This window comes from Carettochelys insculpta, chromosome 3, assembly GCF_033958435.1.
Source record: "Carettochelys insculpta isolate YL-2023 chromosome 3, ASM3395843v1, whole genome shotgun sequence".
Classification (NCBI taxonomy): domain Eukaryota; kingdom Metazoa; phylum Chordata; order Testudines; family Carettochelyidae; genus Carettochelys; species Carettochelys insculpta.
Genome location: NC_134139.1, coordinates 32125685 through 32145892, shown reverse-complemented (window position 1 = coordinate 32145892; position 20208 = coordinate 32125685). Strand labels below are relative to the sequence as shown.

Below are 20208 nucleotides of genomic sequence, written 5' to 3'. Positions count from 1 at the left end.
AACAATGAAACGTCCCTTGTGGTAGTCTAGTAGGTGCCACAGGACTTCTCGTTGTCATGTTCCTTTCCAAAACAGTTCACTGAAGTGTTGGCATTTACCAAGTCTGTTAATTACACTGAGAATTCCCTGCCATTCTTCTCCATACAGAGCTCACATTTGTGACTCTCACTCCCTGGTGCAGGAGAGTGAAAGGAGCAGGCAGCTGCTGCCACCAAAGCAGGCTGCACCATTTTTGTTGCGCTCAGGCAGGCAGCAACATCTGCAGTAGGCAGCAAGCCCTGCAGCAGCCTCTGTTGGGGCAGCCAGAACTGCTGTCTTGTCATAGCAAGTGAGGCTACACAATGGTATTTAGTAGCTCCATGCTTAGCTTTCACTCAGCCTGAAACCCTGAAATGCGGAGGAAATATGTTAATAGCAGCTCTCTACTATGGCAGAGAGGTGCATCCCATAGTCTGACTTTCTGAATTAACTGTCCTTTATTGATGATGACCTTAGGGCTTGTTGTTTGACAGTAAGAATGTTGATTGCTTGATTTTTAAAACCCCTTATGTTATAAACATAGCTATCATACTATGGTCTGTTTCGTTCTACAGAGAGGCTGGTATGACACTGAAAATGAATACTACTTGCTACTCTTCACCCTGACTGTTCGCTGCCTCTACTACACTAGTTTCAGCTTAGAATATTGCTGGCATGGGTGTACTGAGAAGAGGCACCACTCATTTGTTTGGATGTTGGCCTACATGTTCTACTACCCTGTGTTCCACAATGGACCCATTATAACCTTCAATGAATTTACTAAGCAGGTAACAACACTTTCAAGATGACATAGCACTTGTTGTTCAATACATCTAATGTGTCCTGAGGGCTAAATCCTCTGAGATGCAAGGTTGTTAGCACCCACACACGCTACCTTTAATATGGGGGTTGATAGCTCTGAGCACTTTGATAAATTGGTCAGATTGGGACCTGAAAGAAGGAAGATGAAAGCTTGAAAATTAGTTAGGGACTGTGAGCTAAAAATACATATCATTAAACACCCACTGAACTTCAGAAGATGTTGGTTCTGGATCCACACTTTGAAGCTGTATTTTGAAAATCATCTCTGAAAAGCTGCTAAATAAATTGGTGACTTCTGATGCTGCTGGAGGTATGTATTGAAGCTGTATTAAATTAAAAGGCAGAGAGAGATTGTGTGTATGTGGGCAGGGCGGGAAGGGCAGATTCTTTCATCTTTTTGAGAGGTGGTGGTGTTAATTAGATGAATATTTTAGGTAAGTAGAGCTTAAAATTCCTTTAAATCCATTACTTCAGATGATTCTCATAATGTATTTTAAAATGCACTTTGCAGATGAGTCTTAGTTGAAAGTTTATTTTACAGTTATCTACTTGATAAGAAATTCGTATTGTATAATAATGTCCTTAATATTCATGTATCTTTCTTTCTCTTCTTTGTATGGCCTGAAGTACATTTCATGTGGAAAAGAGCAGTGCACTGAGTACATTTAGGTATTACCTGTTCACACATCAGCCATAGAATAATATTGAATTCATAAAAGACTATTGATTTAAAAATGGAGCATCTGTTTCATTGGCTGATTGATAGATTGAAAGAGAAATGTCCAAATAGGTCTCAAAATCTAATGATTGGGATAAAGAAGGGATGATTTAAACTCTAAGCCTTAGTTTTCTACATATATCTTTTTTTAAATTTATCTTCTCAAGACTGTGAAGGCTTGAAGGTATGAAGATTTTAGTTCCTTTTTGAAATGGACACACATTTTTTCCAACCAATGAGATGCTTTAGAAAACCAACAGTGGGAAGGTAGTGGTCTTCATTCATGTGTTAAGTGACGCCAGTGCCCAGTGTTGGTAGTGGGGGTGTAATATATGATTTTCTCCTTCCTGGCTGTTCAAGGGAATTTTATTTCCCCATGGTCTTTAGAAAAATGAAATAATTTAGTTGTTTTAAACAACACATCTATCACTGAGTTTGACAGCATCAGGGTATACATCAATGACATAGACAGGTCAGTTTTGAGCAAATCAATGAGAGTGCCTCTGATAGCAGGTACTAGATTCTTTCTGTTGTGGGTATTACAGACAATACACCTTATTCAAATGAAAAAATGACCAGAAAATGAATAAATTGCTCTTTATTATTTTGTTTTTCTTGCATGACAATAGATCCATTCATTCCCATTCTGTTTCTAACATGCCCATCATCATAGTATCTAAGTGCTGTGCAAAAATACAGAGCAATGGTCTTATATGCAAAGAGTGGACTTCCAGTATTATTGTTTTCCCAAACAGCAGATGCCTGTGCAAGAGATATTTTGGTGCTTGGACTTAGTTCAACCTTATATACTAAACAAAGTCAACTTCAAAAACAGGTAGAAAAATATGTATAGATAAGAATGGAAGAATTTTCAGTATTAGTCCCCAGAAAATATGGGAACTGAATTCTGCATAGGTTGTTTGTTTTGAAAAGCTCAATTCTGGAAAGTCTTGGATGCAGCAGATTCGGGGGTCCAAAGATTGAGAACATTCTTAATATAGTCATGTTTTCTGGACACTCGACCATATGTAGCATATGAAAAATGATAAAAGGTAAACATTTTCTACTATCCCACACAGTTGTAGTGGAAACAGAAATGATAGGGTCATTATGTGTAGATGGGTGATAAAATATTCCTTCGGCAGTTTGCAAATCCTTCATTTTTCTGCATCAAATATGTCCTAACTAGCAGTTGTTGAGCATTCATTGGCCCACATTTTCCTGTGATGCTGTCTTGAAAGCCTCTGATAGTTTGAACAACTGTTTTCCAAACTTTTGAAAGCTGAGTACTTTAAAAAAACCAAAAAACAAAACAACAAAAGGAACCAGTTGTGTGCCAGGGACTCTGCTGTAATTCTTCATGATATAATTCTTTTTCTCCTTTCTTATGCTTTGACAAGCAGTGAAATAACTCACAATATTGATGTTTAAAATATCATCACTAGGATATGAGTTACTAGCCATTCAAATGAATGGCAAAGTTTAAATCTCAGAGCTGCTGTTTCAGGTGCTCTACAAATTCATGCAGATGTCTCTGCATTGGTTACTGTTGTTTCACAGTTTGAAGCTTCTCTTTGAACCATAACATGTAAAGACTGAAATGAGAGCTGAGACTCTGGAGAACAATTAAGCGTCTGGTGTGACTAACCATTCACACCGCTCACTTTTGGAGATGGAGAACATGGCTACCCTCACTTGGTTAGTAGAAGAAAAGAGAATTTCACTTCTAGCCCACCAGTTCAGATAAAAACCTAGACTGGTAATAAGCAACCGTTATTAGTTGGCTCAGTCATATCTCAGGACTCTCTGGTAGCTTACATGAAATGAGTGGGTGATCTCAGTCCAGTTTTCTGAATGGGTAGAAGCTCATATCCCGGAAATCTTCGCCAATATTAGCACCAATTGGCATCCTTGTTAAGTCTCAGTAGAAATGGCATGAAGGCAATGGTATTCCCACAGCATGGCAATATCATGTCACATTGGTATGGCATTGACTATGCTTGTGCTGTCACTGTGCATGTGGGTGCTGTGTGTGTTCTTCTAATAAGCGTAGATCTCATAGTTTTCAGTGTTACCAATCAGCAACTTTTTAATAACCAGTACCTTCATTGAAACCATTGCAGATAAATTATTTCTACCCTAGACTTGGTGTGTAAGTGTTCTGTGAAAGACTGAGAATTTCAAGGTACCAGGTACGTGCATAGATATATCAGCAGGTCACTAAATACAGCAATGCTTTACCGGTAACTTTTCATAAAAGTCAAGATACTTACAGCATATGGGTATTGAAACAATGAGAAGCCAGCTTGTGGTGCACCAGGATATTGAACAGAGGCAAGAACATGGTCTAGCACAGATGTAGTTCTGAATACATAATTGCTGGGCAACTCAAGGGAAGACCAAATTGTAAAATAGCCCCTTCCCACCCCCCAGCCGCCACCAATACACCAATAGTGTATATGGAATTTCAGGGCAGCATATACCCTCAGAAACCTAATATAGTCCTATATGGAAAACTGAATGCTTTGTTTTGCAAAGAAAAAAAAAACAGTGGGGATTGCCTCTGTGCTTTTGTAACTCCATAAGCGTAAGCAGATTGCATGGATCTGTCCAAGTGAGTGCCATTGTAACCAGCTAGACATTACCCCCACGCTTAACTGAGGGATGTAGTTAAGTTTTGAAGGCTAGCTTAAGTGTTAATCTTTGTCTATCTCTGCACCACCTGGCAACATGATATTTTTTTCATATTAAAGTGGACTTGGGTGGGCTCTGTGACAGGAAAAGAGACGCTTACCACCCAGTGCAGTGGAGAAGATGACTTTCTAACTAAAGAGATGGATAATGAAAATATGGTTAAAAAAGTAGAATACCCTACACTTTAAAGTAACATTAGAAGTGAACTAAATGTGGGGTATGTCTACAGCAAAATCTGTATAGGCTGGCCAGCAAGAGCTAGATTAAATCCACCTACTACAGGTAATGACAGCAGTGATGACAGTGCTGCATAACCTGCAGAGCAGGCTGGCAAGAAAAGAATATACCCAGTGTCCTTAACGGCTTTGTGCTCTCCGGAGAATAGCTTGAACTATGGTATCTTTGCTGCTATTGTTGTTTGCATGAGCTGTGTTCAGCCTAGTATGGGTAGGCTAGCCTGTGTGCAGCTTTGCTTTCCTTTCTGTGAGTTTGTCCATAAATAGACTGACATTTTTAAACCCGGAAAGACATTTGGACACTCATTTTCCATTAAAATTAATAGGAAACAGGTGTCCAGTTCCCCTTTGTGGCTTTGAATAGAAAAATGAACACATGCACTGTTACTCCATTGAGCCATGACTGACAGGACTGCCATAGGAATTAAAGGGCTGAGTGAAGTGATTTTTTCAGCACTTTGAAGAAACTTGGTCTCTTCAAAGTACTCACTGCCAGTGAGAAGTCATTAAGAGAGATGAGTCAGAAGAGAAACTGCATCTGGAAAGCTCTTTGAAAGATGTACTAAGTTATCAGGTAATTTTCTAGACTTCATTAAGAACAAGCCAATCAGCTGTGCATTCTAGCCCAGTGATTCCCAGTCTTTTCAGTAACATGTTGCACTTCAGTGAGACAGACAATTCCATGGCATACCCACTCTTTTTGGCTGAATTGATTGCTCTTAGACTTCACGTTTATTATGGTTCCAGTCTTACGAGACAGGTTTGCAACATAGTAGAGCATACAACAAACTCAACAAGGACCATATGCATTCATCTTTCAAATCTACCCCAAAACACACCATTTTAGCGAGCACAGATGCATTTTCAAAATCTGCTCAATGCAATGTTAGGGATGTTGAGTAAACAAGCAACCACTGAAAGCAGGCACCCCTCCCCACCAGCCTGTTGGAGCCAGGACACAGCATTTAAACTGTGGCCCAACTCCATTCAGCTGCCTTCTGGTGCAAACGTCGTCCTGCTGGGTTGACATTTCCCCTCATGGTGGCTCTGCAAAGAGCCACTGTGTGAGTGGGAGGGGGAATTGATGAATCCTGCACCAGCCCCAACTTGAGTCCTAGCTGGTGTGGGTTCGTTAGTACCCTGCCACCCTGCAGTGGCTCTGCAAAGAGCCACAGTGAGGGGAAATTGACACATTTCGTGGTACACTTGGACAGTTCTCATGGCACACTGATGTCCTGATGGTTGAAAGCCACTGTTCTAGCCTACTTCAGGGTGCAGGTGGAAAGAGACTTAGCATATGAATACATCAAATAGAGTTAATGTCCTTGAGTTTGTTGGTTCCAGGAAACTTGCCAACTGCAAAAATTAAATATGCCCTCTATGATTTAAACTTGAAAGACCAGCACTTATTCAGCAGATCACCATAGGTCTTGCTGACCATGGCAATGTTACAGGAGTAATGCATTTAGTGTAGCAAATTGTTTGTGAGCAATAAATCCAGCATATTAGGTACGAACAGGAGAGTTTCAACAACACATAGGCTATGTCTACACTAGGACACAACATCAAAGCAGCCTATTTCGAAGTAAGAACTTCAGAATAGGCTACTTCAACCATTATCGTCTACACGTCCTCCAGGGCTGGCAAACATCGACGTTCAACATTGAAGTAGTGCCGGGATACATCAAAAAGAGCCGCCCCGCAGGGAAACACGGAGCATCCACACACACAAGCCCCCTATTTCGAAATAAGGGGTCAGGAAAGCCCACGAACTGGGTCACAGAACACACTAGCCCTTCTGGGGCAGCTGCAAGCTGCTCAATTAAAGGGCCCCTCCCAGACACACTCGGCCTGCACTGCACGAGCAGCCCTGCGTTGGTGAGACGAGCCCGCAGACATGGACCTCCAGCAGCAGCTGGAAGCCCTACAAGCTGTCTCTCACGGAGCAGGCGCCCTTCTAGATGTTGCCTGGGCAGGTGCCCAGCAGCTTCTGGAATGGGAGCCCGCACCAGGAGACGCCCCCCACCATCGGGCCCTCCTCGCCCTCCCCTGCCGGGTGCCCCACCAACTCTGGAGCTACCCCTCCAGCACCGAGTGGTGGGAGCACCTGGTTGTGGGGGAGTGGAATGATGACCAGTGGCTGTGGAACTTCCGCATGAGCTGGCAGACCTTCATGGAGCTCTGCCAGTGGCTCACACCCGCATGCAACGCGCCCTCCCTGTCGAGAAGAGGGTCGCAATAGCTGTCGGGAAGCTGGCCACTCCAGACAGCTACTGCTCCGTGGGACAGCAGTTTGGAGTGGGAAAGGCCACAGTCGGTGCTGTCCTCCATGGAGGTAAGGAGGCCTGGGGCTGAACTACCTGCTGGGGAGGGGGGCATGGGTGAGTAGGGCCTGGGTGAGAGGGGCCTCAGGAGTGGGGCTTGGGTGGGAGGGGCCTGGGTGAGGGGGTCACACTCTGCAAACCCTCACAGGCACCCATGTTCCCTCCCCACAGGCGGTGCGTGCACTCAATGCCCTGCTGCTGAAGAGGGTCATCCGAGTTGGGGACCTGGATGTGGCCGTCGAGGGATTTGCCACCATGGGATTCCCTAACTGCTTCGGAGCCCTTGATGGGACCCACATCCCCATCCGTGCCCCAGATCACAGTGGTGGCCGCTATGTTAACAGGAAGGGCTACCACTCTGTGGTCCTGCAGGCCATGGTCAACATTCATGGCCGCTTCCAGGACATCTGTGTGGGCTGGCCCAGCTCTACCCACGACGCCTGTGTTTTCCAGAATTCGGGACTATGCTGCCGACTGCAAGCGGGGACCTTCATCCCCCAGAGGGAGATCCCTCTGGGGGATAACACCACTGTACCCCTCTGCCTTGTGGCAGATGCGGCATACCCCCTCCAGCCCTGGCTTATGCGGCCCTATACAGGCCACCTCTCTGACAGCCAGGAGCGCTACAATGCCCGTCTCAATCATGCCCAGCAAGTGGTCGAGTGAGCCTTCGGGCGCCTGAAAGGCTGCTGGCGTTGCCTCCTGGCACGCCTAGATCTGGGCCTCCCAAACATCCCCCTGGTTGTGGGGGCCTGCTGCACACTCCACAACCTGGTGGAAAGCAAGGGGGAGGCCTTCGTGCAGGGCTGGGCACAGGAGGCCGCAATAGCCTACCCCCCGCCAGCTGCCGCCCCGAGCCGCCAGGCCCACCAGGATGGGGTCTGGGTCCGGGAGGCCCTAAGGGAGTACTTTCACCAGAGGGCCCAGTGAAAGACACCCCCCGCCATCAGCCATCCCTGCACCCCACCCTGGCACCCACACCTCACCCTCACCAAAAGCACATGGGACACAGGTTTTGGGAAAAATAAAACTGTCATTATTTACAAGAAAAACAAAAATGTCACCTCTTTTTGGCAAATAAATAATAATATTAGCAAAAAGAACAGATTAATGAAAATAACTATGTACAAGTGGGAACATCTCTACAAACTATAAGGCGGGGGGTCAACTATAAATAGCTATATACAAGCGTAGGGACAACTATTTACAGGGGGGAGATGTGGGCAGGTCACCCATTGGCCCATCATTCTGGGGCGAGGGTGGAAGGGTGCAACCCCCCGCGTCCGACTGGCTGGTCGCCCTCTCAGCCGGGGTCCCCGGCAAGGCTGCCTGGGGGCCAGGAGTATGGGGAGGTATGGCTGAGGTGGGTCCATGGCCCCGGGTGGCTCCTGCTCTGAGGAGCTGGTGGGTGGGGCAGTGGGTGGGACATCAGCGGGTGGGGCGGTGGGGAGGGCAGGACCGAGGACATCGGGGGGGAGGCAGACGGGCCACCAGCTCCTCCAGGGTATTGGCCACCCAGTTAAAGGTGGCCATGAACTCGCGCCAGGCCTCCTGGTGCCAGGCGGCCTCCTGCTCCTCGAATTGGAGCCTCCGCTCCATGAGGTCCACCTGGCGCTGGAGGGCGGCAGCCACCTCCTGGTCGTAGGTGGTGGTGGTGTGGCGGTGTCGTCCCCGGGAGTGGACCAGGACTGGGGCAGGTGGTGTCCCTGACAGCTGGTGCTCTGGTGGTCTGGGAGGGCTGTCGGGGACGACAGATGGTGCGGCTGCAGAAATAGGGGGAAAGGGGGAAGGGAGGCTGTGAGTACCCAGCCTTGACCCATGGCCCACCCCACAAGGGCCTGTGTCTCCACCCCATCCATCCCCCTGTGGGTGGTCCCCTCCAGTGGCCCTCCCCCTCCCCTCCCACTGGGGGTGGGGCACAGCACTGTCCATGGGTGGAGGTGCTGATGGGCACTGGGGGCTGTGGCACCGTCCCTGTGCTGTGGTTTGCCTGGGCCATGTCAGGCTGGGGTGTTGTGGGGATGTGGGGGGCCCCCGGTCAAGTGGTGCCCCCACCCTATGCTCAGGGGGTGTGTGCCCTGTGGGGTACGTACCTGATGGTGCACTGCCAGGCTCTGGGGATGCCCATGAGGCTTTATTTTAGTAGAATTTTCTAATTTTAGGGTTTTTTTATTTTTTATTTATTTATTTTTTTAGGGGTCTGAAGGCCAAGTGCTTTGCCTGGGGGGCGGAAGGTAACCCAACAGATGTTAAGGGGGAGCAAACTATTAATTGAAGATATTGTCCAGGTCTCAGAGAGGTAGTCGAGTTAATTTGTATCTTTAAAAACAACAAGAAGGCCTGTGGCATCTTATAGAATAACAGATATTTTGGAGCATAAGTTTTCGTGGGCAAAGACCCACTTCATCAGATGCATTGTACAGGCTGAGTATCTCTAGTCTGGCACACTCTCATCTGGCAACATCTGTGGTTTGGCATGATTTTAGTTAGTTGGATGTCAACTTATCATGATTGTGACCAAGTTTCCCACAGTCCAATAAAGTTTTACAGCCACCCATCCTGACTCTGTGTTCTGTGCAGTTACTTAGCTGTAATTTACTCCAGCATATTTTAACTGAGAGCCCACTGAGCAGTGGAAGTGTTGGCAATGTTGCTAGACAATTTTGACCTCCTGTTTGGCAAATTCTCTTGTTTGGCAGCAATCAGGTCCTGAGGGTGATGGATTAGTGAGGTTCAACCTGTAATTCTCTTTATCCTCTGGAGTGAAGTCTGTTAGCTTGTGTCAGTGAGGGGAACTTCCACAAGGTGGTTAAAGTAGGGTGGTTAAAAATGCACATTAGATCTGTTTTTTTTTTTTTTTTGGAGTCTGTTTTCCAGTTTCTTCTGCCTGCTGTGGAGTTATTGCGCTTTGCGTCCGATCGTTTGATGCTGGCCACTTCTGTAGATGGGATACTGCAGTAGATGGACATAGGATCAGTGAATTCTTTCATTCCTGTGTTCCCAGTGTGATGAGACACTAAAACGACAAATGTCAGCGGTAGACACGCTGAGAGATGCATAAAGTTTTCTTTTGGTGTGTTCTTTGAGGAGCTTATGTTGATTTCTTAGCAGATAACTTTTGCTGGATTGTGTACTTAAGGTATCGTTTATAGAACCAGATGTGGGTTTTACTAAAATGTAATTGTATCCCTTAGCCCTTTAGAAATTAGAGGTTTATAATTAAATCAGGCCCTCCTCAAGCAATTTCAGATATGATGGCGTTCAACATATTTGGTGCCCTGAGGCTCAGAATTGATCTGGCATTGGGGTGACAGGATATCTGAATGGGTAACATGGGGATGTAAAGTGGTGATACATCTCTTCCCTCATTGGATGTACATCAATAACCCCTGCAGGAATGAACCATTTGAAATGTCCATTTAGGCAAATAAAAAATGTGAACAGATGCAAACTTAATACACTTGATACAGCTGCATTGTGGGATAGATACAACAATATATAGGTCCAGCAGCATTTTCAAAAGTATACTGCCTGTGTGGTGGTAGAGCCTCATGCACCTGAATTGGGATGGCTAATGTAAAATCTCTGCACTGTTGTGGCTTACAGCACTTCTGCAACTTCAGCCAATAGGACTGAAGTACGTATCTGTAGTGTAGACAGGATCTAGAGCTGAAGTGTCCCTTTTCCCCATTTGACATCATGTGGCAAGTTCCTCAACAGGCAGAACTGGAACTGAATGCTTGCAAGTACTATGTCTGGTCCTGGGGAGTGATGCAAATATGTTGTGCATATCACTAACATTCTTCTTCGCAACTGTTTCTATAAACTGAATTAATAACCATGACTTGTGAATGGTTAGAGAATTCCCCAAACACCACACTGAAAATGGTGCACTTGGTGTCACTGAAGAACAAAAAGAAATTAAACTGTAAGAATTTAAAGCAGCATAACAGTCTATTTGAATGAAATACCTGGTCATTTGTATACCGTGTAACTTATTTTGGTTTCTTTCTGTAGATGAGGAGACAAGAACCCTTCAGTTTGAAGAAAAATTTTTGCATTTTATTGCTGGGAATAGTTCGCATTTTCTTTTGGTGGTGGTTGGCAGAGCTGATGATTCATCTCATGTATATCCATGCCATATACAGCAGTTCTTCACATCTGGGAGCAGTGTCCTACTGGACCTTAGGTATGTGTAACTGCAACTTTGAGCATACCTGTTAATTACTTGTTCAAGTAGATATTCAGTGTCCAAAAGGGGTTGTATAGACACACATGGCAAGAGTTTGCACCCCCAAAAATTATAATTAGGATCGTTTGAATATTTTCAGACTTTGTGGGGAAATCTTGGAATTAAAAAGTTAAAACAAATTGTAAAAATGTGTGTGAAATTTTCGCCCTATTTTTAAGCCAGCAGCAGAACTGTGTGAAATTTTTGAAATGTTGAGGAGAAAAGAGACAAACATTCTGTGAAAAATTTTACAGTTCTTCCTGCCCACCGTGGTTTTTCCCCTTTAACTTGTTCTACTTACTTAAAAAGACAAAATAGGCTAAAAGGATAAAGCCAGGGATTCAAGAAGAAAACAAGGTGGCTGGAAGGCAGTGATGTATGTGTTAACTCTTAAATTTATGATGCTCATCATCGAGTTTGTATATGAGAGGGAGCGAGAGAGAGAGATGTTTAGTATTTTGCAATCATTTTCTCCCTGTCCTTTTTTCTCCCCCCCCCCAGTTTCTTTTTCTTTCTCTTTGGTGGATATATGATAATTTGATGGTAGATGCTTAAATATTAAAATAATGACTGCAGTGCAAAATTGTTGATAGTGGTCACATTTAAGCTGTATTCTTATATACAGATGCTAAGATCTGCTGTTTTGTGACATGTACAGTTTGGGAACCTTCCCACAAACTCTTAAACTTTGGCTTAGCAAAGTAAGATTTATTCCTCACTGAAACGAAGTAGGTGCCTCTCACTACCTCGAGTGGTTAGGTGAACCTTTTGTAAGGACATAAAAGAAGAGCTAGTTCTGACCAGCAGAGGACAGTGGTACACAAAACCGTAAATTATATACAGTCCTGTGGCTTATTTTTGGTCATCTGATCTGTGTTATACAGTAGGTCAGACTGGATGATCACAGTGGTTCCTTCCAACCTTGGAATCTATGAGCAGAATTCATCAGGACCAGGTTGCTTTCCTTCCAGCAGAGGGCGCTGGTGCATGTTCTCTCAAAGTTAGCCTGTATATGACAGAAAGATAAGCACTTTTCCTTTATGCTTTTTTCTCCTTCACTAACTCAATCAGCATTTGTAAAAGGAGATTCTGAATTAGCATTTCCTGTTCCAAACAAGAATTCTTCAGTCAATTAAATCCTGTTTGGTGGTGATGCCATCTGTATTCAGAGGGTAATAGCTTTATAGAGTTAAGTGGTAGAATATATTAAATCAAATGCTGATCAGTTAATAGGTGCAGGACTCCAAGAATGAGAGAGAACTATTGAATATTGGGTGCATGTGTGTAAATTACCAACCATATTGAAAAAGTAAATAAAATGTACTATTTGAGAAGCAGCTCAGGTTGCTGACACATTCTTTTTAGGCAACCAGTACCACTATTCCAATAACTAAAATTCATTTACAACTGGTGATTAGAAAACGCTTAAAATGCAAGTTCAGATGATGAAAGTCTATTGCCGAGCAAATCTGGACTGTAAAATTGCCCTTTGGAGAGCCTACTTCTGGAAGAGATGTGATTAATGGGGAATAGTGCACTCCCACAGAGGGATCATGAGTGACAGTGTAGTTAATGAAGATAGTTAAAGAGTATGGTTTGGTTAAGTTTTCAAGGCTGAATGTACCAGTAAAAATGTCACTTTAAATGCTTCCATTCTGTCCAGTTCAGACAATCTGCAGCTATTTGCCACCCCCCCCGCCTGCAGACCTCCTCCAAGACCTATAGGCTGTTGAAGTGGGAGTGAGGCTGCTGTCCCCAGCCTCCAGTAGCCCCCTTCTACCTGCAGGCAGTGGGGAGAGCTCTTGGAGTTGCCCCCAACAGGCTCCCCAACCCCATAGTCTGCAGGCTCTTTGTGGGAGAAGCCCCACCCCCACCTACAAATGTCTCCCTGTGTCTTGCAGGCTGTCTGGTGGAGAACCAAGTTGTGGGGGCTTCCCTGATCTTCCCCCATCTCTAGTACCTCCTGTGGCCTACAGGTTGTCTGGCGGGATCCAACCTCTGGGGACAGCCCTACCCTTCAGTAGCTCTTCTGCGGCCTGCAAGCTGTCTGGGGAGGGGCCAGGCTCTAGGGGCTGCTGCCTCCAGATACCTCCTACTGCCTGCAGGCTGTGTGGGCAGGAGCCAGGCTACAGTGGTTGTTCCCCTCCAGTGGTCTGCTGTCTGTCTGAGGAGGGCCAGGCTCCAGGGGGCTGTCCCCCTTCAGCTGGGCCCTGCAGGCTGGGAAGGTCAGGCTCTGGGGTTGCCCCACCTCTCTAGCTGTCTCCCCCTGCAGGCTGTCTTGGTGGGATGAGGTTCCAGGTGGTTGTCCCCAGCCTCCAGCATCCCCTCCTGTGGCCTGCAGGCTGTCTGGAGGCTGCCACCACCTCCAGAACCCCTTGCTGCAGCCAGTAGGCTTTCCCTGTGATGGGGGAGTATCTGGGTTTGCGGCAGTGGAGCTACTGATCTGGTCTTCAAGGTAGGCAAGATGGCAGAGCCCCAGCCCTGCTGGGCTCTCTCTTGGTGCTGCAGCTGCCTCCCATTTGCCACACTCAGTATCACATCCTTTCTATCTGTGCCCCTCCCTTTCCATGTTCTGGGAAATCCTGGGGTTTCAAGCATTTCCCACTTCCCAGGCACAATCAAATCCCATCTTGATTTAAGTTAGTCTAAGAGGAAGCTGCATGCCAAATTTCATTGTTGAAGCTTTTACAGTTTAAGAGGAGTTCTTGACCAAGTGTCGCATTGACAGACAGACAGACATACAGACAATATACACAAGATATTGATAGACGATAGATTGTGCTTCATGTCTAAGTTAAATACATTAACAGACTTAAGACACGTGAAGTATTAGGCTTAAATTGCGTGATTGTGTCCCCTCTGTTCCTTTCCTAGTTATAACTTTATTTACCCTTTTACTGTTCCTTATTCAGATCCAGATGTACCTTTGTCAAGTTCTGTAGTACTCAAACTGCTTACATTAAAGAGTGATTGAAAAAAATGTAGAAACTGAAGTTGTGGTTTTCACTCTCTTTTGATCTGTGGATCCTTAAGTTTTGAATGGAAGTGTGGATACCTTTGGGATTGGAGGTTGAAAACCACTGTAGTCAAGGATTGACTGCATGGTATATTAAGATTCCTGCACCATTCTTTTCCTTTTTTCCTATTTTCTGATTGATATCCATTTAGCCGTTGACAGACTGAAATCTGTAGGTATCATCTTGTGTGTATCAGACATTGCACCTTTGTCCCTATGAACTCGTAAACTTCAAAATGAAATGTGAGACATGATTGAAATAAAATGTAATTAGGTCAGTTAATGAAAATATGTATAACTTGAATGTTACTATTGCCCTTCCAATTTTTTTTGAATATTCTGCACTGATATACAATGAAACCTGTCAATGTTGGCAGATGCTGCAGAGCTTAAAACTTGAGAAAAGGGTAAGCCAGTATATTTTGGGGAGATTTTTCCAAGGTCAAAAGCTCACCTTAGAGGAGCATAAAGCAGAATAGCTTTTTGGACATAAAAAGGTTTAGTATAATGTCCCTGTAAAGTACACCTATAAGCATAAAAAGGGTTTATGTAGTAACGGTACTAATTTTAAAATGTCAGAGCATTTAAAATATGAATGATTTTCTGCTGTATCACAGATGTACTGTAAATGATACACAGTAATTTAAAAAAAATTAACAAGAACAGCACAGAAATGTTAACATTACCTGGAGTACATTGTCCATTATTCGTTGACTTTTCCTTTCACACATATATAGGACTAGCTAACAAATAAAGTAGCACCTGGGACAAGCAGTTATCCATCATCAAGACAAATGTTGTCTCCTTTGTAGTAGGAAACTAGGCAAGTAAGCTTCTCTAAGCAGTACTGCACAGAGGAATGTGAATATTCTAGATACCTGCACACAGAGGTTGTTGAATGCCATTTAAACCTTTAAGCTTTGGCTTCACAACACCCTGAGAAGTGTTTACACTTCAGGATTCATGAAGTTAATGGATTTGTGCTCTGTCTTTTAAATCTGCTCATTTGCTGGCTAAGTCCTTATATGTGATCCCACCTATGCAGATATCTGGGTGAAACTTCAGAAGATTATCTGATTCCTTCTCTCTCAGCTATCTTTGTTATAAATCAGTGCCGACTAATTTTGTCTGAATTATTGTCACAGTACATGTTCCTGGAATTAAGCCACCTCATTCCTTATTGATTCACTTTCAGCTCCACAGCCTTATTCATTTTGATCTTCTCTCAGATCTGTTTCCATGAATGCCATCAGTGACCTATCTTATGAGCAAAAGCATCTCCTACATTTGCTGAGCTAAGCTCTCTAGGTAGGTGTGTCTACATTGCAAAAAAAAAAAAAAAAAAAAAAATTAGATCTACCATACAATCTCAGAGCTTGGGTCAGCCGACTCAGGTGTGCTGGGCTTATGCTGTAGGGCTAAAAATAGCAGTGCCAACATTAGGATGTCAGGTTGGAGCGAAGACTCTGAAACCACCAGTGGTGACAAGAGCCTTGTGCAGATACAACATTTTTATCTGTGGATGTAAAGCAGATATCTATGGAGCTGCTGTGCTCTGCCCGAAATGGCAGCAGTGAAAGCATCGACATGCATAGCTTCTCTGTTGTTGCTGAACTGCCTCTGGCTCTGTCAACAGGGGTGAGCACCAGGGTCATTGACAGCTGTCCCCAGTTGCTAGTGTGTGCAAATAGTTTGCATGCACCTAGACAGGAGACTCAGACCGCTGTGTAGAAGGGACTGCTTTCTGTGAACATGCCAGTTGTGAACACAGAGAGGTGCCCATGAGCCTGCTGCCCACCCGAGCAGGTGGGTGAGGTCGATGGCGATATAGCCAAGCTGGAGGAGCTGCCTGTGCAGACGGCTGGCTCCTGACATACTGCTGTTTTCTCTGCTGAACTCTGCAACTCTGTGAATAGCTGCCTCCAAGGATATATGTTCTGCATTCTTCCAGAGCATCACCAGTGCAGGGGATGTGTCTCAGAGCCTGGATTCCATCCCAAGCCTAAAGGTCTCTGCAGCTGTTTTCAGCCCCATTGCACAAACACCATGAGTCTAAATTTCTTGATCCAGAGCGTGAGAATCTCTGCTGTGAGTTAATTGTGCAATGCAGACATGCCTTACACCTAACACACATGCTATCCATTGGAACATGGAACATCTGAACACTGTGGGCAACTGGAAAATTAGAGCTGTTTCGGAAGGAGATGGAGAGATACTGATGCAGTATACTGGGACCGGCAGAGATGCATTTGATGGGGTCAGGAGAGAGATGTGGTTGCAAAGTCATTTGGTTAGGAAACGAAACGAAGCATGAAGCAGGAGTTGGATTCCTTCTTAGCAAAACAGCTAGAAGAGCATTATTAGGATCCAAACCGGTGAGTGCAAGAGTGATGGTCACACGATTCGAAGCAACACCGTTCAGCATCTCAGTCATTCAGGTGTATGCACCCACGTCGGACAGTACGGAGGAAGAGATTGAGCTATTCCATAAAGACTTGACAAAGATGGTAGAGGAGATACCGAAGAAAGATGTGTTGATCATCAGAGGAGATTGGAATGCGAAGGTTGGAACAGATAATGAAGGTTGGAAGAGAGTCATGGGACGGTTTGGATATGGAGAGAGAAAACAAACGAGGTGAGAAACTTTTAGAGTTTGCTACAGAGCATAAGATGGTGATCTGCAACATGAGATTCCAACAAAAGGACTGTAGGAAGTGGACATGGCGATCGAATGACGGGAAGTGCAAGAAAATGATAGATATGATTTTGGTAAGAAGAATATGGATAACATCAGAACAGCAGTGCTGAACTTTCCAAGGAGCGGATATAGACCCAGACCACAGTCTAGTGATCGCAAACATCAAGATAAAACTCAAAAGAAAATGTAGGACACAGTTTAAGAAAATAATTGTGGTGAGGCTATGTGAGGAAGAAACAGGAAACGCATACAGAACAGTGCTCAAAGAGAGGAATAAGAATATCGCCACAGAGAAAGACCTAGATAAGAGAATTGCAGGGATAGCCATTGCTATAGAAGTGGCAATTGAGCAGACTGTTCCAGAAGAAGAAAAGATCAATAAGAAGTGGATTACCCAGAAGACACCGAAGTTGGTTCAAGAGAAAAGAGCGTTGAAGATCAGAAGAGATGTTTCTGAGATGGCAGAACAGCAATATAGGATGAAATGCAATGAGGTACGGAAAGCAGCCAGAAAGGATAAGGAGAAATGGTTAGAGGAGCAATGTGAAGATATCAAGAGGTATTACGGTGAATGTAAGACCAGGGAGATATATAAGACAATTAGGAATATTAATAGGAAATGGCAACTGAAGCAGATGGCGATCAAAGATGAGAACGGAGAAGTGCTCATGAACAGGGAGAAGATTGTGCAGCGATGGATGAGATATTGCACTGATCTGTACAAAGCACAGTTGGACCAGAGTATCTCAGAGAGACTGATTTGAAGAATTGAAAGAGATATCTCCCCCGAGCATCGAGAGCGAGACTGATATTTTGAAGTAGGAAGCAGAAAAAGCAGTGAAATGACTAAAGAACAACAAGAACCCTGGAAATGATAAGATCACAGGAGAGATGATCAAATATGGCAGAGAAAGCATGATTCAGGAAATACACCGACTATGTCATATAGCATGGAAAGAAGGGAAGGTGCCTAAGGAATGGACAAGATATGTGCTAGTGACAATACCCTAGAAAGGAAATACATTGGAGTGCAAGAACTACAGAACGATTGCCCTAACGAGTCATCTAGGTAAGGTGCTGATGATGACACTGATTGAGAGATTAAGTTCGCAGATAGAAGAACATATAGCAGACGAGCAAGCAGGGTTCAGAAAAGATAGAAGTACCATACAGCAGATATTGGCACTAAGACTGATAGTGGAGAAATCTCGATGAAGGAACAAAAATGTATACACTTGCTTCGTTGATTTTTCAAAGGGCATTTGACAGTGTAGATCAGAAAGTGGCTTGAGTGGTGTTGGAGTCATGTGGAGTGGATAGCAGACTGATACGGTTGTTGAAAGGTATCGATGATAATGCAGAAGCAGCGGTGAGAATGTGTGGGGAGTTGGGAAGTTGGGTTAAAACAAGTAGAGGTACGAGACAAGGAGATCCAATATCACCAAGTATCTTCATTGCACATCTGGAGAGAGCGATGGACAAGGTCAAGGAGGAGGTAGAAGGGATATCTGTGCACGGGAAAAGAATTAACAACTTGAGGTTCACAGATGATATAGTTATCATTGAGGAAGATGAGCAGAAGCTAGCGAAAACGGTGCGGGTGTTAAAGAAGGGAAGTGGCATGGACCAATTATGAACATCGATAAAACAAAAACAATGGTATTTGGAGATAAGGAAATAGGAAGGAAGATCAGTGTCAACAATATTGAACTAGAAAATGTAGAGAAGCTCACATACCTGGGGAGCAACATAACATATGATCTAGACTGTAAGAAGGAAATAGCGACTAGAATAGCAAAAGCAAGAGCGAGTTTGAAGGTGATGGATAAGATCTGGAAAGCAAAGCAATTAGCTTAAGAATGAAGCTGGTCATCTTGAAAATGTGTGTATTCAGCAGCATGTTGTATGGATGTGAGACGTGGGTGATAATGAAAGATTTGAAAAGAAGAATATTGACGTTCGAAAGGAGTTGTTTTATAGAAAGATTCTGAGAATAAGATGGATGCAGAAGGTCACCAATGAAGAATTTTATATAGGAAGATACAGCCAAAAGAGAACTTGCTGCAGAAGGTTATAAAACGGAAGCTACGACTATTTGGATATATTTGCACAATGAAAAACTAACAAAAAATCAAGACCCTAGTATTCGGTATAATGGATGGTTTGAATGGGCGAGGCAGACCCCACAGAGAATGGATAGATGATGTAGTAGATTGGTGCGGAACTAGTCTACAGAAACTAAGCCTCTCTGCACCGGATAGGGAAAGATGGAAGGAAATAGCGAGAGAGGCATCAGACACCAATGGGCGCTGAGCCCACGGTTATTGATGATGATGATGAGACATGCGTGCTATGAGACTTCAAGAATATTAAAATCTAAGGGTTTCAAACTGTGTAGCCTTGCCTGATCTTTCATTTGCTAGATACCTTCCAGTCTCTTTCCTCAGCTAAGTAAAGGACAAAATAGTCTTTTCTTGTCTCAGACCATTTTCTCTAAAATGTGAGCGTAGCCAGTCGAAAGGAGCACAAACTTCAGCAGTCGAAATATAAAAGGAAAAGCCTTTGATGAAATTTGAAGAGGATTAAATTAACAATGAGTTCTAGAAGTATATCAGAAACAGGAACCAGAAAGAGGTTATACAAGAGAATATAACAGATGTAGTGGGAAGATGGAGATGGGTGACAAAAATGATTGCAGAGATGGAAGACCAAATGTAGACAAAATGAGTGAAAATATTGTAAGAATTTCTTTTACAGAGGAGATGAATAAGAAGGAATGTGATAAAGTTAAATAAAAATAAAGAATACTTTACAGAAAGTATTCTCCTTTCTTATCATACAAGAATAAGGGATTGTTGAAACTAAAATGCAGTAAATTTATAAATAGAAAAAGATATACAGTAAACTGACTCTTATCCAGTGTTCATTCAACTGGAATGCTCAAATAACCGGCACCATCACCTGTTGGCTGTGCAGTTCAATCAGCAAAGAGCAATATTGCATGTGGTTTTTAGCGCACATAGTTCTTGTAGAGCAGTTGGGATTTAGAAAATATCTGAGTGGAGATAGGAGGAACATTTGGAGAATGCTTATCAGAAATCTAAACCATGGTTTGTGAGATGATGTAGAAGACAGCATGGACGTGATATTGAGTGAGACAGATAAGTGACCAGTAATGGAGACTCTACCTTGAGTCTTAGTAGATTGTTTCATTGGTTGATTATTCGCATGTGAAAATATGCTTTACTACCCATGACTCATTCTAGATACTGACGCAGAAGTCCCACCTTAAGAGATTGGACAGGCAGCTGCCTCATGGCTCCTGATTTTCTGTGCCCTATATAAACATAAGTGGCATTCCAGGAGGCATCTGGGCAAAAGCACAGATATCCGTAGCTGTTATGACAATTCCTGCTTTTGAACTCCTGGTTTCAAACTTTACTTGATTTGG

The 20208-nt window shown here is 44.0% G+C and overlaps 1 protein-coding gene across 3 annotated transcripts in view; it reads left to right on the top strand.

Annotated features, from left to right (window-relative positions):
* The window catches only part of HHAT (hedgehog acyltransferase), a 367215-nt gene that overhangs the window by 49931 nt on the left and 297076 nt on the right, over positions 1 to 20208 (top strand). For all 3 annotated transcript variants that reach the window (XM_074988515.1, XM_074988516.1, XM_074988514.1), the window contains exons 7-8: positions 594 to 806; positions 10830 to 11001. In XM_074988515.1, the coding sequence (XP_074844616.1) occupies positions 594 to 806; positions 10830 to 11001 (385 nt within the window). The remainder of the gene's footprint in view (positions 1 to 593; positions 807 to 10829; positions 11002 to 20208) is intronic.